Raw genomic sequence first — 24,790 nt, 5'->3', positions numbered from 1 at the left:
GCGTGGGGTGGGCTCCCGGCCGTGCAGACAGGCCGTGGTGGGTGTGCCCCCGGGGGCTGGCAGGTCCCGCCGACCTCGAGGCTTGGCGGGAGCCCCTTGTGCAGCGGCTGTAGGTCACCCAGCCACCCCCAGGCCGCGCTCACCTGTGGTCACTCCAGAGACGTTTTCCATCCCCAAGCTGCTGGCTGTGCGCTGGGATCTGGGGGTGTGGCCGGGGCCCTGCCTGGAGGGGCCAGCAGCCTGGAGGACAGGCGACGGGGTAGGGGCCAACGGCAAGTGTGACACTGGCAGTCCAGGGCAGGGGACCAGTTTCTGACGCTCAGGGCATGCCAGCCCCCGCCCCGCCCGAGGCAGGCGTTCTGGGCCCAGAACCAGCTGCGCGATTTTCAAGGTCCGGGAGAGTAGCTGTCCCCACCTTCACGCCCAGGCCCCCTCCACAGACCGGGAGGCCCCTCTGGGACGGGATGGCCCTGGGGGGGACTTTGGGGGTCCTTGGGGAAGCCCGGTGTGGTCATTCGAATCCTGACTGATGGGCCACCACTCGCTTCCCGTGGCGAGTTTCCAAGTCCTGCGCCCGGCACGGCGCGGGACCCACCGCGCACCGTGGTTCCCGACCCCGAACGGCTGACCCGCCCGCCCTCCGCCCCGGCTCCCCGAGCCTCTCCTTTCCACGGCAAGGCGTCCCTTCTCCCCGTTTATTTCCGCCGACAGAATCCCAGTCTTGTGACCGGGAGCCCTTTGTGAGCAGACCTGGAAACCCCGTTCCTAGAATTACAGCGTGGACGGGCCACCAGGCCGCCCTCGCGTCCCTGTGCCTGAAGGAGCCGGGCTGCTCTGTGTCCCCGTGCTTTTCTGACTTCAGGCCCCACAGGATCAGGTTCCTGGTGTCGGGATGTGCCTGTCACTGTATCTGCTCAGTCACCTTACAAAGTGTACTCAGAACAAGGGTCTCGGGGCACCTGTGCCGCCCAGGCCTCGTGCGGGCACCGGAATATAGGAATGGGCAGGGTTAGGGGGCGGCCCCGGGCCCAGAGTTGTTCACGGCCCAGCTGTCCCAGGTGCTGACTGCTGGGGTCAGGGGTCGGCACCAGTGTGTGTGTGGTGGCTGGGTGGGGGTGGGGGTAGTCAGGGAGAGCTTCCTGGAGGAAGAGACACCGGGCCGAGCCTTGGCGGACACACAGGGATTCGCTGGGCCGAGGGGGTGGAAGACACAGGAGGCAGTGGAGGCACAGGAGGTGCCGAGGAGGACTGCTCAGGTGCCTCCCAGATCTCGGTGCGGGCGTGTGTGCGTGCTCGCACGCGCGTGTGACGGGAAGCCGAAGGAAGGGGCCTGGCAAGAGACGAGGCCAGATGGGGGCTGGTGTGTCATGCCGAGGAGCTTGGAGTTTATCCCAGAAGCCACGGGCAGCTACGGAAAGGGGTTTTGAGCAGGGGAGCACCGTGATCAGATTTGTGCATTAGGAGGATCACCCTGGCGGCCTCGCGGAGGGCGGATTGGAGGGCCGAGGCTGGAGGCAGGGAGATCAGGCGGGATTTCTTGGGATTTTCTCTGCGGTTTTACAAGCCTGACGAGGCTGGCCGGGGCGGGCCTGGCGTGCACCAGCTTAACGAGAAAATGAAAGGTCTGGAGGCCCAGCCGAAATGGCTTCCCGGCTCAGAGTTTAAATCCACCTTCCGCTGCTGATTATCGAGCCCACCCCACCCCCCGCCCGAGCCCCGGGGGTCCCTGCACTCCCGGGGGCTCAGGTCGTGGAGGCTGGGGGTTGAATTGGAAAGGGTGGTGCCGGTCTGGCCGCCCCGGGAACGCCAGCCCACAGGAGCCCAAACATTGTCTTTCCACGCACACCAGGCTGGCTGTTCCCTGCGCACAGAGTGGTCATTGAGGGGCTGCGGGGCCTGGCGGGGGTCCCAGGCCGCGTTAGTCACGCTGCTGGGAGCTTTTCTTCCCGGGACAAGACTGTCCTTGTGCTCAGGGGCACCCGGGAGCAGCCGCCCGGCTCCCGGCAGCTGCAGAGGCCCCCGCCGGCGCCTCGCAGCGCACTTCAGAGGCTACCGCCGACGGGGGGCCCGAGCCCAGTGTGAGCGCGGAGGCCCGGGGCGGCGAGGGGCGGCCCTGAAGGCCGCTCCGGGCGCCCTGCTGCCTTCCCGCCAGGTGCCCCAGGCTCCGTAGCAGGTGCACGGCCCCACCCCCCCTCTCTTGTGCCGAAGCCTCTGCAGACGCGGTTCCCAGAACACAGCTTGCCGTCCCCGTGCACACCCGGGAGGGACTCGGCAGGTCGTACACACGTATCGAGCGCCTGCTGGGCACTCCCGCCCTGGGCCGGGCGCCCTTGTGCGTGCTGGCGTCCATCGCTGGCCACGGTACAGCCTCTGAAACGCGCCGTTCCAAAGCTGGGCTCCTCGGTTCGCCGGCCGTGTGCCTTTGCCTCCTTTTGCGTCACCTGTAAAGTGGGGCTGCGACCGTGTCCACCCGGCTGCTCGGTTGCCCCAGGGGTTAAATGAGATGATACGCCAGGAGGGTTCGGTGCGGAGCCGCCTCTGAGCCCTTCCTTCACCGCGGCCCCAGCGGAGGGCCTCACGCCCGCTTTGTGCCCGGGGAGGCCGGGGCCTAACGGACCGGGCCGGTGTCGCTCCGCGGCCGGTGGCCGGCGGCCGGGCGGGACCGAGCCCCCTGTCCGTCGGGTGCTCCTGCAGCGCCGCCGGGCCCTGGGGCGGAGGGGCTCCCGGCCCTGGCGCGGGGGCCGCGGCGGGCCCTTCGTCGGCGTCAGCGCGCGCTCTCTGCTCTTCCAGATCCCGGAGCTCGGCGATGGCGAGGCCGGCGACCCTGGGGCAGAGGCCGCAGCCGCGGGGCCCCGTGGCCGGAGCCGCGTGACCGAGTCGTCGGAGCACCTGCCGGACGCGGGGCCGGAGCGCGGCGGGCGTCAGGATGCGGGCATGAGGCCTCTGGAGACCCCGGGCTGCCCCCCGGCCGGGCGCTAGGAGCCGTGCCCGGGGCCCCGGCCGGGAGCCCTGCCGCCCAGGGGCATGGCCAAACCCTCCTTCCGGCTCCAGAAGCTGCTTCGCCGCACGCGGTTCCTGCTCTTCTTTCTGTCGGCCGCCTACCTGATGACGGGCAGCCTGCTGCTGCTGCAGCGAGCGCGGGTGGCCCTCCCGCCCGGGCCCCGGGCCCCCGGCCCCCTGCAGGCCCTCCCCGTGGCCGCCGTGGCGCTGGGCGTCGGCCTGCTGGACAGCCGGGCGCTGCGGGCCCCGCGGGTCAGCCCGGACCTGCCGCTCGGCGTGGACGTGCCGCGGGGGCCCCCGGCCCGGGCCCGGCCCGGCCCCCGCTGGCTCCGGACCCGGAACCCGGAGCTGCGCCAGCCGCGGCGAGGCTGGTTCCACCACTTTGTGGGCGACCCCCAGGGGCCGCCCGCCCTGCGCCCCGAGGCCCCCGGGCCAGCCTTCGGGGGACGAGGTAGGTGCCGGGGCCGGTTGCCCTTCGCGTGGGCGGGGCGGCGGGGATGGGTGGTTGGGGGCGGGGGCCGCTCGATGGTCCGGCCCTGTGGCTGCCTGGGCGGGGGAGGCCCGCGGGCGGGGGAGACGCGATACCGCGGAGGACTGCGGCACAGTTGCCGGGGTCATTGCCCGCGTTTGCGTTCCCCGTGGCCGTGGCCTGCCTGGGATGTGGCCCCAGGACACCGGCAGGAAGTGGGGACAGGGAAGAGAAGGCGGCCAGGGAAGGCACTCGGAGGGGGCGCGCATCTCAGAATGCAGCCTGGGGGCGGCTGGAGGGGAACAGGGCCTGGGAGTCTGGCTTTGTTCTCAGGAGGTGAGACGGTCCAGGGAAGAGAGGGAGGAGCCCGGTGGCCCTCGAGTCAGTGGTGGGGGAGGAATGACCCCGATAGTGAGTGAAGCCCTGAGGGTGCTATGCTCCCGTCTCCACGGAAGGCAGTTTCTCCTGAGGTCACAGAGGTCGGAGCCCTTGCTATGGGATTCCTCAGCGAGGCTTCCGCCCAAGAATGAGGGGGTCAAAAGGAACTGATTCTGCAGCTCACATTACACAGGCCTGCTTTCTGTAGACCTGCCCCGGCACACCAGGAAGCTGGGTCTCTAGGCAGACTACACCACCACTCATTTAGACTAAAATGTGAATGGCTGGCAAAGTCAACACGGAGTCCTCGAGAGGCAGCCGTGGAAAGAGCACAGGTGTTGAAAACAGACCTGGGTTTCTGTCTTGGTGTTGCCGGGTTTTGGCTCTGTGACCTTGAACAGATTTGCTGCAATTCCCCGCTGTTTCTCAGTCCATCCTGTTGAGGATCCATGTACCGGTCTAGTATCCTCAGTGTACTCGAGGAGCCCAGGGTGGGGGCACAACCAGATCTGCACCGCGGGACTGGGGCACGGGCCGAGGGTCTTTATAACGTAGCCAGCAGAGGGCAGGGCTCGGGCGACCCAGTTACGGCCCTGGGAGCACCTTCGGGTTCAGGCCGTGTCCAGGGGCCTAGAGAAGCCGTGGGCGGGGTCGAGCGACGGCCGAGGAGACGGGAGAGACTGCGCGGGCCCGGAGGGTCGCACGGAGCAGCAGGGTCTTGGCCGTCGTGGGCCGTCGGGCCGGTGACCTCCCCGAGCCCCCGGGGTGCCCCGTGGGAGCTCTCTGGCTTCCTCCCCAGCGACCCCCAGCCTCCCCATGACCCAGCACGTGAAGGGTTAGCGGCTGGTGCAGCAGGAGTCTGAGGCTCCCCCTGCAGGATGCTGGGGGCTCTGAGCGGTCAGCGGGTCAGCGCCCCCTCTGCTGTAGGCTGTTAGAACAGGTCTGAGCTCCCCCCCTAGAGCGCGAGGATACAGTTGTGTTCCGGGGAGGCCGCAGTGTCAGGGGGCTGGAGGGAGAGCGTCAGAGGAGGGGGCGCTGGCCTGGAAGCACCCCCCCCCCCGCCGACCCCCACCGGCTCCTCACGGCGGATGGCGGCCTGCGGGCCAGCTGCTGGGGCCGCAGACAAAGAGGGCGTCTCTTGGCGGCCGGGCAGCCCGCCATGCTCCTGAAAGGGGTTCCTGCAAGGCCCGGGAAGCCGCAGGAGGCCCCATCAATCACCGAGCATTTCATTATACCTTGGACAACATCCATAATGGAATAAAATGTCAGTAAGTTTACTAGGGGAGAAATAGTAACTTCTCCGTAGCCAGTGTGTTTTTTATTGATAGTGATTTCCAAAGACATTCCAATATCTCCAAAGCCGTCGTTAATAGCCTCACGGCGTGTCCATTCTGATGTGCAAATGAACAGATGCGGAGTCACAGACAATAATGCATTGCCTCCGTTTCAGCCGAAAGTAATAAATCCGCCTCAGGATGTGTCCCGGTGTGTCCCTCGGACGTCCTTCCTCCGCCGCACAGCCTCGCCTCCGTCAGAGCCGGAGGAGTCATTCGGTGTTTTTCCAGGAGGGAGGCTCCCCTCCCCCTCGCCGCTGGAGCGCGCGCGTGGGTCCCGGGCCTCCTGCACCCCCGCCCCCGGCCACACCTCGTTGTCCGGAGAACCCAGGCCCGGCTGCTCTCCTTCCCGCTCCTTCGTGTGTTAACTGTGCAGCTACTATTTTCCAGTCCGCCGGCTGGAGCGCAGGACCGCAGGGATGGCCGTCCCCGCCCAAGAACTCATTCACCTCCGCCTCCAGACGGCCGCCCGACGAGGAGGCGGTGTCCCCTCTCAACCCTCTGTGAGCCCGTGGGGCCGCGAGCCCACTTTACGGATGGGGAAGTTGAGGCACAGGCAGGGAGGGAGGGGGCTGCACGGGCCAGGCCTCGCAGCCTGGGGGTGAGGGGCACGAATCCAGGCCCCCGAACACACGTTTCACACCCGCCAGCCTCGGCCTTCGGGGTCGTGAGCCCGGCCCCCTTTACACGCTTCCGGTTAATTTCCCATCAACGGTGATAAATGTTTAACAACCCCTGAGCTTATGTTTTGGATGTTTAATTGAAAACCGTAATAGACGTTCTTCTTTGCCGAGCGGCACGCCAGAAATTTCTCAAATATTAGTTTTCTTTCGCTGAGTAAGCCGGCCAAGGATAGGCGTTTATTCCCGCTGCGGCCACTCGGGTCTCAGTGGTGCTGACACGTATGTGACCCTGGGGGTCCCGGGTCCTGAGCGGGAGCAGGTGTGGCCCGACGTGTGATGGGCGTCCTGGGGCTGAGGGGACACAGAGGCTCGTCCCGGCGGGCAGACCTTGACAAGGGTGACCTTTGCTCCCCCCGCTGCCCCCACGTCCTGCAGGTGAGGTGTCTGCGTGCCTCGACCGACCCTTCCCCCGCTCTGCCTCTCCTAAGTCGGGGCCCGGGAGCCGCGTCCGGCCTCTGGGAGCTCGTCGGCCTGGTTTCGGGACGACCATCAGGGCCTGGGCCACCCCTGATGTTGGGGTGGGGGCGGGGGCTGGTGCTGACGGTGTGCCAGACCCAGCAGGGCCCTGGTGGACACGGGACGCATGGGGATAAAGCAGCTTTAACAACAGCAGGTAGTGATAAGCATTATCGTCGTCATTGGGTGTTGACCCGTGTCAGAAAATCTGACAAGGGGTGGCCGCGGTGGCTGGAGTGGTCGGGAACGCCCGTCAAGGACAGGCAGGAAACAGAGGGCGGGCAGGAAGAAAGGGGCTGGTGCCGGGTGAGGCAGGTGGGTGGGCCTTTATCTGTTGGACGGTTGGGGAAACTGAGGCACAGAACGTGGCCGTAACTTAGCTGAGGTCAGGGGTGGCGTCAGGTGTGTTCACAGACGGGACGGTTGTTCTGGATTCGGTCCCAGGAGTCGGGCTTGGTGGGTCCACTTCTGCAAACCCCTCAGCAGGGGGACCAGGGACGCTGCTCGGGGCCACGATCCAGGCAGGGGCAGCCGGGAGCCTCGCCTGCCCTCGGGGTTCCCGGCCTGGTGGGTGATCCCACCGTGGAGCCATCTGGGAGCCGCCGCCGGAGGGGGGCCCTGGGCGCGTCCCCCCCCCCCCCAGGGGCAGCCCAGTTTCGGAGGCTGCGTGTGCGTGCGGCGTGGGACCGTGTGGGCTCCTGCACAACGTGGCTGTGCGTCCACACACCGCACGTGCCCGCCCCGGGCGTCTCTGGGAGACCCCTCCGAGTCGGGGTGACAGGCAGGGCTGTTACAGGCTCCCTCTGGCATGTTACCGTGGGGGCAGCAGCACCACCGCTCGGCGGGATCACGTGCCCCCCCGCGTCCCCTTCCAGGGGTGATGCCCGGACGGGTGAGGGCTCGGCCGTCCCTCGGTGCTGCTGACACGTCCCCCCGGCAGCGCAGGTTTTTTCTTGACGTAGCTCTTCCCCTTTGCCGCTTCTTTATTTTAGCGAAGGTCAGACTTTCCGTAACTGATTTCTTCCCTGTGGGTCATACGGAGGCGACAGAAACCGCCCATCGGGACATTTGTGGAGGGAGGCCTTTCCAAACCTAGGGCGGGTAGGGAGGGCGGGGAGGGGTTCAGGGGTGAGCTGGGGCCGGAAGAAGAACAAGGCGTTCAGGCTGACGCCAGCCCCTGGCAGGCGTCTGTGGGGACGGTGGGCCGTTAACCAGGGAAAGAGGCAGGAAACGAAGGAGGCGGAGGGGTCCAGAGACACGGAGAAAGGTGAGGCCGCAGCCTGGTCTCCGGGGCCTCTGAGAAGAGCCTGGGCCGGCTGGTCAGTCCTGGGGGGTGTCCCACGGCTAGGACCCCTCCCCCGTCCCCGGGGCCTGAGTCTCTGCTGTGCTTCCCGCAGGTACGTACGTCGGATGCTTCAGTGACAGTGGCCGGGACAGAACCCTGAAGGGGGCCGTGTTTTTTGACTTGCGAAAGATGACCGTCTCCCACTGCCAGGATGCGTGTGCTGAGCGGTGAGTGTGAGTCCGCCGGGAAGGAGGTTCAGACGGTCCCCGAGCGAGGCGGTCCGTGGCGGCCGGGAGCTGGACGGATCAGACCGCGGGCGACCGACGAGGGCACGGGCTCGCAGGGAGAGCAGGGGCTCCCCGCCACATTGGCGAGTGGTCCTCCTTCCCTGGGCCTCGGCTTCCTCCGGTGTTTCAGCTACAGTAAAGGGCCTCTGCCCGCACGTCTCCGGGGACCCTTCTAGCTCCGCGGGAGAAGCGCGTTTCTATCTTGGACTCCACAGCCAGATCCGCTGATTCTGCTGCTGCCTGTTCCCCCTGCTGTTAGCAGACAGCAGCAGTGTGGCTGGAGCGGCCCCTCCCGCCGAGGCACCCCGCTCACTGTGGGCGTGCACGCGTGCGTGCTCACACTCGGGAGCCGGGGCACCAGAGGCGGCAGGGGCTCCTCGTGTGTTGTTTCTCTGACATTAGATTTGTCCACATTTGCTGTGACCGAAGTCCTCACCACCTTCTGGTTGGTTGCAATTAACTGCGCCCATTTTATAGACAGGGAAACCGAGGCCCGGAAAGGAAAGGGTGGTCCCTGCTCGGAGGGGCTTCTACAGTTCGGACAGCATTAAAACTGACAGCGACGGTGTCCTCTCCTTCTCGGGCAGTTGGGGAGACAGACGGGGGGGTAGTAAGTGGGGGTTGGGGCCACGCGGCTAGCAGGCGGCCGGATGGGGATCAGTCTGGGTTTGTGGGCCTCCTTCCAGAGCTAACATCCCAGGTGGCACGCAGCAGGTCCCATTTGTAATCTCGGCTTCCTTGGGTCCCCGTCACAGTGGGAGCAGGTAGAGGACCCCTTTGGCGGCAGGTGCTTCAGACTCGTGCCATCTCAGCCCGGGCACTGAAGTCTTATAATGTCGTGAGCCCGGGGCTGCGCCCTCCGTGGCTGAAGTCGTCTGCGCTGGGATATTTGCACCAGGGGGACTGACACGTGCCACAGAATCGGGCTCTGGCCCTGCGGAGCCGAAAGCGGGTACACAGCGCACCGCGGCGCTGGACCCGCAGCTCCCGCAGGCGGTGCCTTGGGGACAAAGCTCAGGGTGACCAGAGCAAGGGTGGGAGGGCTGCTGATGGGAGTCGTTTATCCCAAGGAAGGGCTGCTCCCCTACATTCAGCCGATGACCCTGACATCCGGCTGAAAACGCCCCTAAGGCCAGCCGTGTGCTGACCGCCGCCGTCCCCGCCTCCTCCCCAGACCTGACCCGAGACCACCCTGACCCAGACGTCGGTGGGTGCTGCGGTACCTGGGCAGGGGCTCAGCAGGGCGCTCTCCCGGCAGGTCCTACGTCTACGCGGGCTTGGAGGCGGGGGCGGAGTGCTACTGCGGGAACCGGCTCCCTGTGACGAGCGTCGGGCCGGAGGCCTGTAACCACGAGTGCAAAGGGGAGAAAGGCTCCGCGTGCGGGGGCGTCGGCCGGCTGTCCGTGTACCGCGTCCAGGAGCTGCAGCCCGGCTCCAGGAAGCGTGAGTGTGCGGCTCCGCCCTGTGTCCCTCCCTCAACCACGCCCCATCGCGCCGCGCCCCGCCCCCAGCCCCGCCTCCCCGCGCTGCGCCCCGCCTCCGCAGCCCCGCCTCCCCGCCCGCAGCCCCGCCTCCCCGCGCTGTGCTCCGCCTCCTCGCCCTCAGCCCCGCCTCCCCGCCCGCAGCCCCGCCTCCTCGCCCTCAGCCCCGCCTCCCCGCGCTGTGCTCCGCCTCCTCGCCCTCAGCCCCGCCTCCCCGCCCGCAGCCCCACCTCCTCGCCCTCAGCCCCGCCTCCCCGCCCGCAGCCCCACCTCCTCGCCCTCAGCCCCGCCTCCCCGCCCGCAGCCCCGCCTCCTCGCCCTCAGCCCCTCCTCCAGATCCCGGCTGGGACTCTGGGAAGAACCTGTGCCCTCTCTATCCCAACGCCTTTGCGGGGGGCGGCGAGCTCGCGTGCGGACTGGGGGGGGTAGGCTCACGTGGCGGCGAGGGGCCGCTTAGGCTCTGCGAAGGGCTGCTTGGGCTCAGGGCCAGGCATAGCTTCCCTGTGGGCTGGCGGGAGAGAGCCTCTGATCTGGCGGCCCAGGTAGGTCTGGGACATGCCGTGTGGCCTCAGGCAGCTTGGTCTGCCTCTCTGGTGCCGGTCTCTTCCGTGAAGTGCTCAGGCAGACCTAGATCTGCAGCAGTGAGGCCTACCGGAGGGCCTGGAAGTTTCCTAGCTGTCGTTTCTCGTGTGCAGCCGAGCTCCCACCAAAAGAAGGAAAGCGAAGCTTAGGGTTTAGCGTCCAAGTCGGGCAGGAAAGGAGGCTGTGGGCCTGTGGGGTGGGGTTGGACTGAGAGCTCCGCGCACAGAATTCCACTCCAGTATAAATCTGTGCAATCTTAGATTCAAAAGAAAATACCACCTACCAGTTCAGAAAGGGTACAAAAACCCATGTGTTTTGACCTCAGCTGGAGGTGAAATTAAAAACAAAACAACAACCAAAGCAAAACCCTTGCTAAGAATTTGTAATCGCAGGGTTGCATTTGGGTGAGTTTTGCTTGACGTTCAGATTCTTTACCGCCTGCCTGGTCCCGATGCCCCAGCTTGACAGTTGGCTCTGGGCGGCGTGGAGGTACCGACACAGCAAATGCAGTCTCTTTAGAGCTGCGCCACCGGCCCAGGCGAATGGAGCTCCCGTAGATAATTCCTCACTGAAGACGAGCTTACGATCCCAAATTACAGGACACAGGAGGCAGTCACCAACCGCGAGGGGCAGTGAGCTGACGCTCCGGGCAGCCACAGCGAACCCCCCAGATTTCCACTGCAAGTGCCCAGCGAGGCGCGACTGAAACTCCAATGCATCCTCACTGCAAGACGATTCAGCCCGGACCCCCGTAACGTGATCGTCGAAAGCCTCTTTCCAAAATACCTGCCCACGTCGGAGCGTCCTTGTCGCGATGGGGACGGCCAGGCTGGGAGTGGGAAGAAGTCAGAACCTGGGAGACCTCCCCCGCCCCTGGCTGAGGTGGGACCGCCCAGCGTCCGCTACAGTGCCTCCCGGCCGTGGCATGCTCCCGGAGGGCCGGGACCCAGCTTGGAGGAGGGCCGGGACTGCCAGGGGGGTCCCCGGCTCTCCGTGCCACCAGCCAGCCTGCCCAGCGGGACGGAACCCCGCTGCTCCGACTCTGGGTGATCGTGAAAGCCAGTGCTGGCGCTCTGCGTGGTGTCTGTGTTCAGACAGGATGCGATCAAGGACTCGGGACGGGCATCCGTGACGGCGTGGAGGTCCTGACCACGCACTGTGGATTCGCTGATGAGCCGTCATCTCAGCGGACACTCGTCGACGCCTGTCCGTGGAGAACCGGAGCCCTGCACTGTCACCTGCACGTTTGCGTGGGCCTCCTGGCTGGCCTCTCGGACCTTTGACCTTCCTGGGTTCGGACACCGTCCACACGGGGGCTCCGGGCTGCCCTGCCGGCCCCTCCTGTGTGCCCCGCCGCCGACTCAAACGTCGCCGTTTGGCTCCAGGCTGCCCACTCACTGGGGCCACGTGGCCCGGTCACTCAAGCCGGCCCCAGGTCTTGGGTCGGCTGCGCCTGCCGTCACGGTTAATGTTGAAACGGTGTGAGGCTGCCCCTCCCGCAGGCTGTGGGCCGGCTGGCTGCCCTTCGCCCGTCCTCCTCAAGGGACCGAGCAGACAGGGTCTGAGTCACGAGCTGCCCGGGTGACCACCCGCCTTAAATTTCAGCTTCTCGCTGGCAGGGAGCACTCACAGGAGGGAGACCCACGGACGCGCCCCTGGGCAGTGAGTGCCCAGAAGTGGAGCTCAGCAGCGCCTCACCTTGGAGGTGCCCTCGTGCCCCGGGAGGCCCTGGACTGTCCCCTGGGCGCAAGGGGATGGCGGGCTCTCCCCGGCCAGTGACACGGTGCCGTGCACAGACAGCCGGCGCCACTCAACCACCAGCCTGAGGCGGGTTACCCCACGCCTCCCGTGCCCCGTCCCCTGCCGTCCACTCGCTGGGCACTTGTAGGGCCCGCTGCAGTCGGGGAAGGGGCCGCGCCCTGGTGCCCAGGCCACAGAGCCGTGGCCCACCGGGCGGGCTCCCAGGCCCCAGGCCTGGTCCTGTTCCACAGTTGTGCATGGAGACGCCTCCGGGGGTGCCGGCTGCTGCTGGGGCGTGGGGGGCACAAGAGTGAGGCAGGCATCTGAGAAACCCTGATGAATGCGGAAGGGGCACGAGCCCTCGGAGCCGAAACATTCCAGAAGGTTCATCAAGGAAGCTAGCTAGGGGCTGGACGTTTCCACCAGAAGGTCTGGATGACGACATGGCTGGAGGCTTCCTCTAACACGGGCTTGAGCATTCGTGGGGCCTGGTGGGAATTCAGGATCAGAGACAACAAGCGGGTCTGACCTGGCAGCACAGCGGTTGCTGGTGGGGTGGGGGGGGGGGATGGTGGCGGGATTTCACATCAACAGATGTAGTTCTCACACCTGTGCTGTGGGAACATACAATTTTCCAGAATACCGGCCTCTTGGGTCACGTACTATAGAATCTGGCATGTAAGGGATGCTTGATCCAGATTTGTGGAAGGAAGGAGAGAGAGAAGGAAGGAGGGAGGGAAGGAGGGAAGGAAGGAAGGAAGGAAGGAAGGAAGGAAGGAAGGAAGGAAGGAGAGGGGGAAAGAAGGAAGGAGAGAAGGAGGGAAGGGAGGAAGGAAGGAAAGGAAGGAAGGAAGGAAGGAAGGAAGGAAGGAAGGAAGGAGAGAGAGAAGGAAGGAGGGAGGGAAGGAGGGAAGGAAGGAAGGAAGGAAGGAAGGAGAGAGGGAAAGAAGGAAGGAGGGAAGGAAGGAAAGGAAGGAAGGAAGGAAGGAAGGAAGGAAGGAAGGAAGGAGAGAGGGAAAGAAGGAAGGAGGGAAGGAGGGAAGGAAGAAAGGATGGTCCCCATCCCCAGAGCTGGCAGGAGAAGCAGGCCTGAGGTCAACAGCTGCAGCCACGTGGCCCCTGTGACGAGGGTGACCGCGGGTGACAAGGTTTGGGCACCGTGGTCTCAGGAGTCCGGCTCGCCCACACCCTCTCCGGGGCGGTCTGCTTTCTGGTTTGAAACTTGCCCCTCTGAGCATGTTAGCACCCATTTCAGACCACGAAGCCACCGTTTCCTGGCGACGGGCACCATTTCTCACCAGAAACCGTTTTGTCCCCGCAGGGAGGACCGTCACGTACCGCGGATGCTTCAGGTTGCCAGAGAACGGCACCCACACCTTCCCCGACTCCCTGTTGCAGCCCAACGCGACAGCAGAGGCATGCTCGGGATTTTGTTCCCAGAAAGTAAGGTCCTGTAACGAGTGTGTGCGGGGATGCGGGGGGCGGGAGGCCGAGGGGCAGGTGCGTGCCGGATGCGGATTCTCGGGACCGAGGAGACAGGAGAGGGAGGGCCACGTGGCCGTGGCTAGCGTGGGTCCCCCAGGCTGGCAGGGGCGCGGTCGACGGATTTGAGGCTGGCGGGACAGTGCCTTCCCGTATGGGAGCTCCGACACAGGTGTCAGTTGTTAAATGATGGGGTTTGTTGGTGACACGTGCTGGCTCGGGGATCGGGGACAGGGCCGGGCCCTGAACCTGGCTTCAGGGACTGTGGGCACAGGTGCACCTTTGGCCCAGCGCGGGCTCACAGGAGGTGCGACTCTGCAGAGGCTGGGCCGGGCTCTAAGGCCACTGTCCCTGCCTCATACGGTAGCTCCGGGTGGGACACCCCGTCAAGGCCAGATGGGGCTTGTAAGTGACGAGACCCGCAGAGCACGGAGGTCGGGGGCTGGGTCCAGCGGCCAGCCCCAGAGTGGCCCCCCGGGGGGTGGCAGGAAGCCGTGGGCGCTGGGACTCTGCGTTTGTAGCAGTGGGAACGCAGGTCGAGAAGCTGGAGCACACTGCCCGAGGTCACGGCACCCCTACCAGGGGCAGCGGGCATTTGGGCCCATTTGGGCCCGTGCTTCTGACCCTGCAGACTGGGAGGTGCAGGAGGCAGGCTGGGGAGCCCAGAGGGACGCACCCTCCCTGGTTCCTCTTGAGATGCATCCCTTGGACCCCAGACGGAGCCTTTCGTGTGTACTGTCCTCCCAGACCACAGCCTTTGACGCGGGTCTCTGCGTCTCCAGCCGTTGAGGGTGCTGGGGTGCCCTCGGGCTCACAACTGGCCGGGGCCCCTGCTCCCCTGCACAGGAGCAGAGCCGTGGGTAGGGGGACACTACACCGGCTGTCACAGACCCCCCCCTCCCCTCCCCCGAGAGCCTCCCCCACCCGGTATGTAGGGACTCGGCAGGCAGGTCCAGACCAGGCTGCCTCAGTCTGCAAACCTGGAGGTGCCCCGCGTGACCGGCTTTAACCTCCCGGGGTTCCGAGGGGACACACTCCCCCGAGGGGGACCCCCACATGGCCCCAGAACCAGCCGGCTCCGGGAAGTGGGGCAGGCGGGGCCCAGTCTCCACACCGCGCTGGGCTTCCTGTGCTGCCCTCCCCCCTCCCAATGGCATGGGGGGGGGGGGCGGGGCAGCTCCCGTTCCTGGGCCGAGGGTCGGTCTCGGGGACCGCTCCGTGCTAGCACCGAGGGGCCTTCCGGTCCCCTGTCCCCCGCGCGGACATCCTGTAGAGTTAACCAGTTGCCCGCTGTTAAGCGTTCTGGCTGTTTTCGCCCCCGGGGGTGCGGGCAGAGCCCGGGGCGGGGGGACACGGGGTCACAGCCGGGGAGGGGCCGAGGTCGGCGCCAGGAGCCGGCGAAGGGGCCTGGGGTGGTCCGCAGCTTCGGGGAGGGACGGAGCCGGAGGACGCGGGCGTGTCCCCGGGAAGGCGAGGGGGCGGGGGCTGCGTGTGTGCGGAGGGCGCCGGGCCACGCCCAGGCCGGAAAGAGGGCCCGTGACCGTGCGCGGCGGGGCGGGCGTGGAAGGAGCTCCACGGCCGCAGGTGAGACGCCCTGCGGGTGCTCGGTGTGGACCCTCGGGGACGGCCGGCCGGGGGGCGGGGGCGCAGCCGGGGGGCGGATCCAGGTGGGCGGGGGCGCCGCGTCCAGGTACAGCCACCTTCTACCCAGCGGAGTGGCGTTTGCTGCCGGACCGCGGCCCCCTGCCCCTCGGCACGCCCCGGGGCGTCGTGTAACGGGGTTCGCCCTCGGGGCGGCCCCCCTCCGGCAGCCCTCGTGCGGTTTCCGCCGGAGTCTGGGGGCTCCCGCCTCAGTCCAGGGCGGGGTTCCTGGCGCGGTGAAGGCGCTTCGGGTAGATCCTCGTTTTAGGGTGAGTCGGTACCTCCCGCCCCTACCCGCCACCTGCCGGCAGCTCCCCCACCCTGTGTGACAGCCGGACTGTCCCCTGCGGGCGGAGCCGCCCCTGGCGAGCGCCACGCCCCAGGAAGGCCAGCGGCGCCGAGGCCACAAACCCCGAAGATTTGGCGGAAAGGTTGCAGACACCTAGGACGCGAGTACCGCGCGCCGCGGGCCACACGGCCACCGGAGGTGTGTCCACGGGCTGCGGTGCAGGACACTCACCGTGGAGCCACGGCTGGGATCGGTGGGGCTTCAGGAAGGCCAGTGACGGAGGGGGCCGCCTCCCAGCTCCCCCTCCCCAGCGCGGAGGATCGCCTCTACTGTGGCTTGCCGGTCGGTCGTGAGGTTTCAGGGAGCTCCGGGGGTGTGGCTGGGCAGAAAAAGAACAATTCGGGGTGCTCTCCGCGGCGGGACGGCCTGACTCTGCCGGCAGGGGTCCGTGTCGTGTGAGCGTGAACACGGTGAAGCGGTCTCGTCGGATTTTCGGGGTTCGTGGGGAGACACCCGCCCGTCTCCGTTCTCGCGGACGCTCTGACCTGCTCCATCAGGCCAGAAGAAGGTGAACAGGGGAGCTCAGGTGTTCACCCACCACCAGCCTGGACCTGGGGTGGTCGATCTCGGGCCCCGGTGTTTGTGCGCAGGCCCCGCGGCCGGGCCACGGAGGGAATCCAGCTCCGTGGGCAGGCCGGCTTGTTCTCTGCGCCGCCGTGGCCCTGCCTGACCCGCCTGGATCCCGGCAGGTGCAGCCGGTCCCATGTGGGCCCACGGCCTCCCCGCTCTGCCAGGGGTTGGGTCTGTCCGGGTCTGGGTTCTGTGGATTAACCGCCTCGATGTCGGGACGTTTTCCCTTCGCGAGAAGGCTGCGCTGTCCTTTCAGGAGGCCGCTGTCCGGCTCGGCTTTGTGTTTCGTACCCTTTCTGTGCTAAACCTGTCCACGTTATACTACGTGTGTCTTTAAAGAACGTTTACCGGTTTTTGGTGGGGGGTTGGTGGCTACAGAAGTAATGCATATCTATTTTTGAAAATTTTAAAAATTTGGAGACGCACAGTTAAACCTCACCTATAACTGTAGCAACGTCAGAGAAAACCACCAGTGAGGTTTCCCGTCCTCTGGTCTTGTATTCCAAGTGTATGGGGATTCGTTTCTTCCCTGGGCTGGGTGCTTCCTGCGTGGCTGCCAGGACCCTCGCCCCCCACTGCTGGGCCTCTGGGCTCTGCCTTTGCTGCCCGGCTGTTGCATAGAACTCGTTCCCGAAGGCCCACCTGTGAGCAGGGTCCCAGCTGTTTCCTCGGGCTGTGTCATCAGACGTTTCTGGAATTGCCGGAGTGAAGGATTTGTGCATTTCTTGCGTGTGCTTGTGAGCCTTCCGGCACATTCTGAGAAGCGACTCTTCTGGCCCCATTCCGAGGATGGACCGTGGACGGTGGCTTCAGAGTCAGCGACCCGGGCACGTGTCCCTGCATGGCCACGTCCCGCCTCGAGGTCCTGGCCAGTCTCATGGCCCCAAGCCGTGGCATTCTCACGGATTCTCATGGATGCGATTCGAAGCCACAGGTCCTGCCTCCACGGCTGCCCCTCCACCCACACGGTCCCCACTTTGCAGCCACGCAGGAGGATACACGCTCAGTGACAGGCTCAGCAGACAGGCTCCCGTTCGCCCTGACTCGCCCTCCTCCCGCAGCATCTCTCCCGTTTGGGCCTGGATGTCGAGACCGGCCTCCGGAGAGAAGGGTCACGGCGAGCTCCGTGCTGGTTCAAAGATTTCACCAAAAACCCCACCGTTCGTGTGTCCGTGTCCACGGAGTTGAACGTGGTGTGTGGCAGAACCCGGGGCTGGGAGTCCAGAAGCTTCTGTCCCTGCTCGCCCTCTCACGGCCTGAGGTCTTGGGCAGCTCGCCCCCTGCTTCCACGCCTCAGTTTCCCCTTCTGAAATCTCACGTCTTTGTAATTCCCTGTAATCCTGGAGACCCTGAGAAAGGCGCTCCAGGAGGATGGAGACAGAGGTGATGAGACCCAGACGGCCCGGTGGGACGTCCCCTCCCTGACCCCCGGCCGCGACCACCCCTCGCGTACGGAGAGCCCAGCTCTCGCTGTGACCCAGTGCCCGTTGCCCACAGGCAGCCCCCCGCCCCGCACGGCAGGCCCCGCATGCAGTTCCGGGGGGCGTGCACCCCCTGACCCCACGCAGCCCGAGCAGGCTCCGCTTTGTCCCTGTGACGGAAACAGCCCCACGTCTCCGTCCTCCACCTCCTGCCTCTGTCTCCCATCGCCGCGCTCTCTCCTCTGACTCTGAAGCCCGGGTGGGGGAGGGGGCAGCGGGGAGGCTGGCGGAGAGGAGATTCATCAATATTTAATTTTTATGGAAATCGTGTCCTAGAAATCCCCAAGGGGCTGAAAATTGTTCTGTGTTTTCGGAATCCGGTGATGTCCTGAAGCGGTTATGTTGTAAATAAAACCACATTACTGTCTCCAGTCCCCCCTTGCTGCGCACACGACAGGGAACTTGACCGTTTAATCCACTCGAGGGAGCGGAGGGGCCAGGGTCGCTGCCGGGTGGGGCGCAGGGTCGCGGGGCAGCCACCGCAGCTGGCGAGGGGTCCCGCGTGCTGGCCTTTTCGTGCCTGAGCAGGACGTCCAGGACACCGGCGCCCGGGAACCTGGTGGCAGGAGGGCTTAGGTGGAGCTGGGGCTCAGGCCACCCCAGAGGGCTCACCCCCAAGTGTGTTACCAGCACCTGTCGGTGGGGGGGCGCTTCGCCCATTAGTTCTTCCCTCCTTCGCCGTTCGTCCCTCAGGCATCCTTTGGGCGTTCTCCGGGGCGTGGTCTCTGCTGGGGATTTGCACACGTGATTCTGAGCGAAGGGAACCAGATGCCAAGTTCGCACCGAGGGATCCTGTCCATAGGACGCCGTGGGACAGCCTGGATTGGCCCAGAGGCCGTTGGCGGGAGGGAGGGCGTGGGGAGGGCCGATGCACCGCGCGTGTGGAGGAACCGCCGGGGGCCTTGCTGCGTGTGCGTCAGAGCAGACTGGACAGTTCTCGCGGGGCAGAGTGTTTCACTGTGGTCCCGAAGTCCCACCTGGCAGTGAAGCAGAACCAGAGAGCTCAGCAAGGGCACAGGGGTCCTGTGAGGGTGGGAAGGGCGTTGAGGCACGGAACAGGGTGGCCAGCGAAGGCCTCTCTGAAAAGTGGGCTTGGAAAAGGGTGGCCGGGGGCAGGACGTTCCAGGCCGAAGGCACAGCAGGTGCAAAGGCCCTGAGGTGGGCACGGGCCTGCCGTGTGTGGGCCAGTAAGGACCCCGGTGTCAGAGCTCACCAGGCTGCCTGAACGACGTCCCATGGACGAGGGCTTGCACGACACAGGCTTGTTTCTCCCGGTTCTGGAAGCCAGAAGCCCCAGATGGGGGGTTTCTTCTCAGGCCTGTGGGCTGAGATGGTCTTTTCCCTGTGTCTTTACACGGTGTTCTGTCCATCTGTGTCTTAATCTCTTCTTACGATGACGCCAGTTAGATTAGATTAGAGTCCCCCCCCCCCTTCCCCCGCCGTATTTTACCTGAACTACGTCCGCAAAGGCGCTGTCCCGGGATACAGTCCCGTTCTGAGGCTGGGTTAGAAGATCAGGTGGGGACATATTCCACGTCGTGCTGAGGGATGGTGGGGGGTGATGCCCCCCCCCCCCGCTGCAGCTGCTGGAGGGCTTGCCAGGCTCTGCTCTGCACCCCCATCCAGGCCCCGGCCCTGCACCCCAACACTGGCTGACCCCGGCCCCGTGGCCGAGCGAGTGACCGGTGAGGGCTGGGGCCACTGCAGCGGGGGATCTTCACAGGGGTCCGTTCTCGGTGGGTCTGACCTAGAAAGAGCGTCACACGCCCAACAGGGGGGGTGGTCTCCATCCTGGGCTTTGGGGGCCTGGGAGGGGGGCCCACGGGCAGAATTTCAGGACTCAAACTGTCAGGTGCCCCGAGCATCGGAGGACGGCAAAGTCCTGAGATGGGAGCAGGGGCCCCTGGGACGCGCTGGGCCCACGCGGGGCTGTCCCGCTCTCAAGCTTCTAACACTGGGAGGGGGCGGGGAACACGCCCAAGCGGGCTGGAGCCCCCACCCCAGGCTCCGCATCACCCTCCGGCAACCGGGGCCCGGGCCCGGTGACTTTTCTGAGTGTGGACGGAGATCCTCGGCTTTGCCAAAACCACACGGAGAAAACACTATTGATTTTCTTTTATTTATTTATTTATGAGATTTTGCTGTGGGCAAAAAATAAAAAGGTCTGTGCGGCGTTGCTGAAGCTGCGAGACGCTTCCCGTGCCTCCCGTCTCCCTCCCTGGATGCTCCCGGGCTGCCGAGAGGCAGGAGCGAGTGGGGCTGAGTGCCCTGAGTGTCGTGCAGGTGTCGGACCCTCCTCGTCCCGTCCCCGAAACAAACATGCAAGGCGGTCTCCTTGCCCTTGTTCGGTGGTGAAGTCCAGAGAGGTGCGGCACCTTGTCCGAGGTCGCCCAGCGCCCCCGCTGCGTCCTCTGAGGAGGCGGCCTTCCCAGAGGGGACAGGGGACTGCAGGAGAGGCCAGGAGCCGGTCGCGGGGTGGGACGGGGAGGATGGGCCTCGTCATCCCCGCCGATCCCGCGTGTGCCTCCCGGCATGAGCCGCCAAGGCCCCGCACCCACCCCGGATGCGTCTCTTCCCCGCCAGGAGTTCCCGCTGGCCGTCCTCCGGGGCCGGGAGTGCTACTGCGCTTACCCCACGCCGCAGTTCAGCCTTCGGGACGCCGTGGACAGCTCGCTGTGTGGCCGGGGGCCCGAGGCCCCGAGGCAGGCTGAGTACTGCGAGGTCTACCAGACGCCGGTGCAGGGTGAGTTCCTACCGCGAGGACCCTCCCCTCCTCCCCCCCCCCCCCCAGGCTCTACCCCCGTTTGCGCCTTGCGGGTCTGGAGATGCCCCGGGGCCGCGTGCGGAGCCGCGGTGGGTGGGGGGGGCATCTGGGCACAATCCCTAGCCTGGTGGTGGGTGGTCCCATCTTGGGGCCGTGGTGCGCAGAGGTCTCGTCACCACTGGGGCTGTCTCTGCGGCCGAGGCACAGGTGGCAACCCCCTCCCCGGGCCTCAGTTTCCCCGTCTGGGAAGTGGGAGTCTGGGGTCAGCAGTTCCTGGCGGGGCGGTCCGTGGTCAAGCTCTGGCCTTTCAGACACTCGCTGCACGGACCGGAGGTTCCTGCCCACCAAGTCCAAGGTGTTCGTGGCTCTGTCCAGCTTCCCGGGAGCCGGGAACACGTGGGTACGGCACCTCATCGAGCATGCCACGGGCTTCTACACCGGCAGCTACTACTTTGACGGGACGCTGTACAACAAGGGTGAGTGGGGGCCGCAGGCAGGGGCCCCAAGCAGCGAGTGTAGACGGGAGCCAGGGAGGGGCTCCCCGGGCCGTGGTGCTGCGCTCGTGTGGCCGGAGTCTGAGTTGCAGGAGATGCATTTCTGGGTCATCGGGCGCTAACGCCAGTTTCTCTGGGATTCTCGCCTGGACTCTGGTTCCCTAACGCCCTGGGCTCGGCGGTGGGTCTGGTCTGGTGGGAGAAGCCAGGGGAGTTGGTCCCTGAACCAGGCCTCTGGTCCTCGGGTCCCAAGTGTCACCTGTACCCACGGCGGGGGTGGGGGTAGTGGCTGGATGATCCCGCCCCGGGGTCCTGCCCGCTCTGACTGACCCCCGCGAGGCTGTAGCATCACCTGTGGTCCAGGGGGCCTAACCTGTCCACACAGCTGGCGGTCTCCATCTGCCAAGGGGCCCGGGGGCTAGAATCGCTGCATGCGATGGCCCCGGAGGCTTCCCTGTGAGGCTTACGGGGCTGGTTCAGGGTGGCCGCTGTGGGAAGGCACCTCGGTCCCCAGGGTGTCAGGGACCAGATCTCGTGTTTACAGCCGTGGTCTGGCTTCGGGTTCCCTGGAGCTCCCCAGCCGTTCGCCACAAGGAGCCAAGGTGAAGGCCCCTGGTGTCTGGCCTGTGGCAGGGGTGCGTTTGAAATGTGTTGAGTTCCAGTGGGCGAACCCACGTTCACAGGGGGCCCGTGCTTCCCGGCATCGGAGAGCCCCTGCCTGTTTGCTCCACGTACAAGGGCTCCCGCCTGCTGACCTGGGTCCCCAGGAGCCCAAGATAATCGTGTGTTCGTTTCAGGAGCACGTGTCCCGGGCTGGCCGACCGGGGCTCTGTCGGGGCACGGCCGGGAGTGCGGGTTCAGGGACACCTTCCTGGGAGTCCTTCAGTGACATCCCTCTGCACCCCCGACCGGCCCCTTCCTCCGTGTTCCCATGAGCCCCCGTGCTCAGCATGGCCCCAGGGCTGCTGTTTAGCCAGACCCAGGCTGAGCCCCTTTACCCCCAACGTAAAGTCCAGCACAGACGGGCGCACGGTTGTCTTTGTCGGCACGTGTGTGACTGGCTCCGCGGCTGTGCTGCTGTGTGATCTCGGGCAGGTCCACACCCTCTCTGGGCCTCTGTCTCTTCCCTGGCCAGCCTGCAGCCGTGACTGACTCGGGTCAGCCTCCCGGCCTCTGGTGTCTCGTGGCAGTGGGTTCAGCTCCTCTTCTGCTGGGGGGGGGGGGGGGGGGGGGGGGGAATCCCGACGCCTCGCTCAGGGGCCTCCCCCGCCCCCGCAGGGTTCAAGGGCGAGAAGGACCACTGGCGGAGCCGGCGCACCATCTGCGTGAAGACCCACGAGAGCGGCCGCAGGGAAATCGAGATGTTCGACTCGGCCATCCTGCTGATCCGGAACCCGTACAGGTCCCTGGTGGCCGAGTTCAACCGCAAATGTGCCGGCCACCTGGGCTACGCGGCCGACCGCAACTGGAAAAGCAAAGGTAGGCGGGGGGGGGGTCGGTGGGCGGCCCACGCGGGTTCGCTCCCCAGATCTGCCCGGGGGGCCCCGGGTCCGGCCCGTGGGCGATGGGTCGAGGAGACACGGGTCAGGGCGGTGAGGACCGGGAACCGAGCGCTCGGAGGGGCCGCTGCGTCCAGCAGGTCCGTGCTCCCCCGTCCCCGTGGGCTGCGCCGTGGCCGCCAGCCGTCCCCGCCCCTTGCTGACCCCGCCCCCCCGGAGGCGGGGAGGCTGAGCTCTGGTCCCTCCTTGGCTCAGTCCCCTCGTCCCAGACCCCGGGGCGGCCCTGTTCCGGCAACTGATCCTGTGGGGGTGATCTCGACCTCTGCACGTGTCCCCCTCCGAAACAAGCCGGAACAAGACGAAAAGCCCACCTGGTTTCTTAGCTCGCGGGCGGAGAAATCTCGCGGGGCTTCGCCGCGGGGCTCGGCCGCGGGTCCTGCCGCCGGGGGCTGGCGGCTCGTGCTGGCGCCCCGCCCCCGCCCCCGCGGGACACGCCCGACGCCCGCCTTCTCCCCCCCCCCCCCGCGCAGAGTGGCCGGACTTCGTCAACAGCTACGCGGCCTGGTGGTCGTCGCACGTGCTGGACTGGCTGCGCTACGGCAAGCGGCTGCTGGTGGTGCACTACGAGGACCTGCGCCGCAGCCTGGTGCCCACGCTGCGGGACATGGTGGCCTTCCTCAACGTGTCCGTGAGCGAGGAGCGGCTGCTGTGCGTGGAGAACAACAAGGAGGGCAGCTTCTGGCGGCGCGGCCGGCGCCCCCACGACCCCGAGCCCTTCACCCCCGAGATGAGGGCCCTCATCGACGGCTACATCCGGACGGTGGACCGGGCGCTGCGCGAGCACGGCGGGGCCGGGCTGCCGGGCGAGTACGTGCCCAGATGACGGCCCCGCGGCCTCGCTGCGGCCCCGAGCCCCGAGGCCGCCGGGCGGGCACCCGCCGCGGGACCCCCCCCGGCGCTCACACGCGCGTCCGCACACGCCGCCGCTCGCCCGCCCGCCCGCCCGCAGGTGCCCGGCCCCGCTGCGGGCTTGTGCCCGGACACCAGGCCACGCGGGCATCGGCGCCGCGGGCAGCGGGCACCCGGCGTGGGCGGGGGGGCTCGTGGATGCCGCTGACTGCACGTGACTCCCGGTGACTGCGTGTGGGGAGACCACCAGGCACCGCGGTCCGCAGCCCCGCCTCTCCCCTCCCCGCGGACTGGCCGGCAGCGCGGGACAGAGCGGAGCCCCCCCCGCCGTGCACACAGCCACCTCAGGACCTGCCACCAGCTCGGTGCCCCCCCCCCCCACCCCATCCAGCTTCGGCGCTTGGAGGGGCCCCTTCCCTGGCTTCTTCCTCCCACGTCCTGGGAAAGCTGGGATTCACACCGTCCCGGGTCAGGGTGAGGCGGGGTGGGTGGAGCCCAGACCCAAGGGGTCCATGGGCCGGCAGGAGGGGGCTTGGGGTGGACGTGGGGAGACCAGGAGGGACTGCCTTGGGGGGCCACCTGGACTGGTTGCCCAACCCATCTCGACGGCCCTGCTCCCAGTGGGGTCCCGTGCTGGGGGCACGAGAAAGGGGGCGGCCGGGTCCATCCGCACGGTCCTGGGTGGGGGGGGGGGGGGGGGCGGGAAGGCCGTGGCTGCAGCTCCCACCTGTCCCCGAGACCGAGCCCCCGTCCCTCCCTGCGCACTGTCTCTGTGTGTGGGAGGCTGACGCCGCTGCCTGGTGGGGGCCCCCACTCCCGGCTCACAGCCTTGCGGGGGGCAGGGGAGGGGTGGTCACAAATGGGAATGAGAAGGCCAGCAGCAGAGGAGCGTGTGATGTGCTGGCTCCGGGGTCACCGTGGGCCTGGGTCTCGGGAGCACACAGCCTGAACCGGTCCTGAGCAATCTGTGGGAGTTAACCCGGCAGCCCAGAGGGAGAGGGTATCAAGGAGGAGAGAACAGCATGTACAGAGGCTCAGAGGCTCCGAAAACCCTGATGCGTCTGCAAAATAGGTGAATAGGGTGGGGGGGGGGGTGTCTCCCAGTCTATGCGGCAGGAGGACGGGAGCGGGCAGGTGAGGACAGAGGTGGGGACCTAGGACCGGACCGTCCTCACGGCCACTCGGTGCTCAGCCTTGGGGGCAGCGCCGCTGATGCCAACTTGGGTCTCCCTTCAATGGCACCTTGGGCTCCGGCACAAGGCCCTGGAGACCAGAGCTCGGGTCTGGACACGGGGGTGGGCCCCGAGCTGGCTGCAGGGTCTCGACAGCTGCATGCCACCCCCTGTGAGGCGAATGATGGTGGACAGGCCCACGCCCAGCGGCCCCTGCACCCCGCAGCAGCTTCTCCAGGTCTGGGGTGACCCCAGCCGGGCCCCTGGGTCTGACCTCCCCCAGCCAGAGGCAGGCTGCACTGCGGGAAGAAAAGGGGATGTGAGATTTTAAGGACCAGGCGTCAGAATGCCCTGACCCTGCGTTCTCTGCCGGCCACGGGAAGCTGAGAGCCACCACGGCCAGGGGTGGGGGGACCCCGGCGGCCTGCCCTTCGCCTCCCTGCCCTTGGCTCACCAAACCCGCCCCCGCCCGTTCTGGACCCTCCCCACAGCCTCCCTCTGCTCTAAGCTGGGAACGCCTGGGTCTTCTTAAAGGCTTATTGGCTCGGCTGTGGCTCTGCGGTCCGATCCGGGAAGGCCGCTGATGAGGCCGTTTCCCTGGGGTCGTAGGAGGGGGTGAGGCCCACGGAGAATTCACGAGCCTGCCCTGGAAGGCGGCCCAGGGGCAAAACCAGAGACTCCGAGGGGACGGCGGCACCCACTGACGGAGGGAAGCCGACCGCCTCCTGTGACGG

At 66.7% G+C, this 24,790-nt stretch overlaps 1 protein-coding gene across 5 annotated transcripts in view; it reads left to right on the top strand.

Annotated features, from left to right (window-relative positions):
• WSCD1 (WSC domain containing 1) overlaps window positions 1–23,581 on the top strand; it is a 29,221-nt gene extending 5,640 nt beyond the window's left edge. For 4 of the 5 annotated variants that reach the window (XM_042965753.1, XM_042965751.1, XM_042965750.1 and 1 more), the window contains exons 2-9: window positions 2,791–3,451; window positions 7,718–7,832; window positions 9,151–9,335; window positions 13,017–13,138; window positions 19,802–19,961; window positions 20,294–20,458; window positions 21,755–21,955; window positions 22,506–23,581. In XM_042965753.1, coding sequence (XP_042821687.1) covers window positions 3,025–3,451; window positions 7,718–7,832; window positions 9,151–9,335; window positions 13,017–13,138; window positions 19,802–19,961; window positions 20,294–20,458; window positions 21,755–21,955; window positions 22,506–22,858 — 1,728 coding nt within the window. In that variant the 5' untranslated portion in view covers window positions 2,791–3,024 and the 3' untranslated portion in view covers window positions 22,859–23,581. Of the gene's footprint in view, window positions 1–2,790; window positions 3,452–7,717; window positions 7,833–9,150; window positions 9,336–13,016; window positions 13,139–19,801; window positions 19,962–20,293; window positions 20,459–21,754; window positions 21,956–22,230; window positions 22,482–22,505 lie in introns of those variants that run through there. The other variant, XM_042965754.1, reaches the window with a different exon arrangement.
• The last annotated feature ends 1,209 nt before the right edge of the window (window positions 23,582–24,790 follow it).

Source organism: Panthera tigris, chromosome E1, assembly GCF_018350195.1.
Source record: "Panthera tigris isolate Pti1 chromosome E1, P.tigris_Pti1_mat1.1, whole genome shotgun sequence".
Taxonomy (NCBI): Eukaryota; Metazoa; Chordata; class Mammalia; order Carnivora; family Felidae; genus Panthera; species Panthera tigris.
The sequence above is the reverse complement of the archived record's forward strand: the minus strand, read 5'-3'. Positions and strand labels throughout refer to the sequence as shown.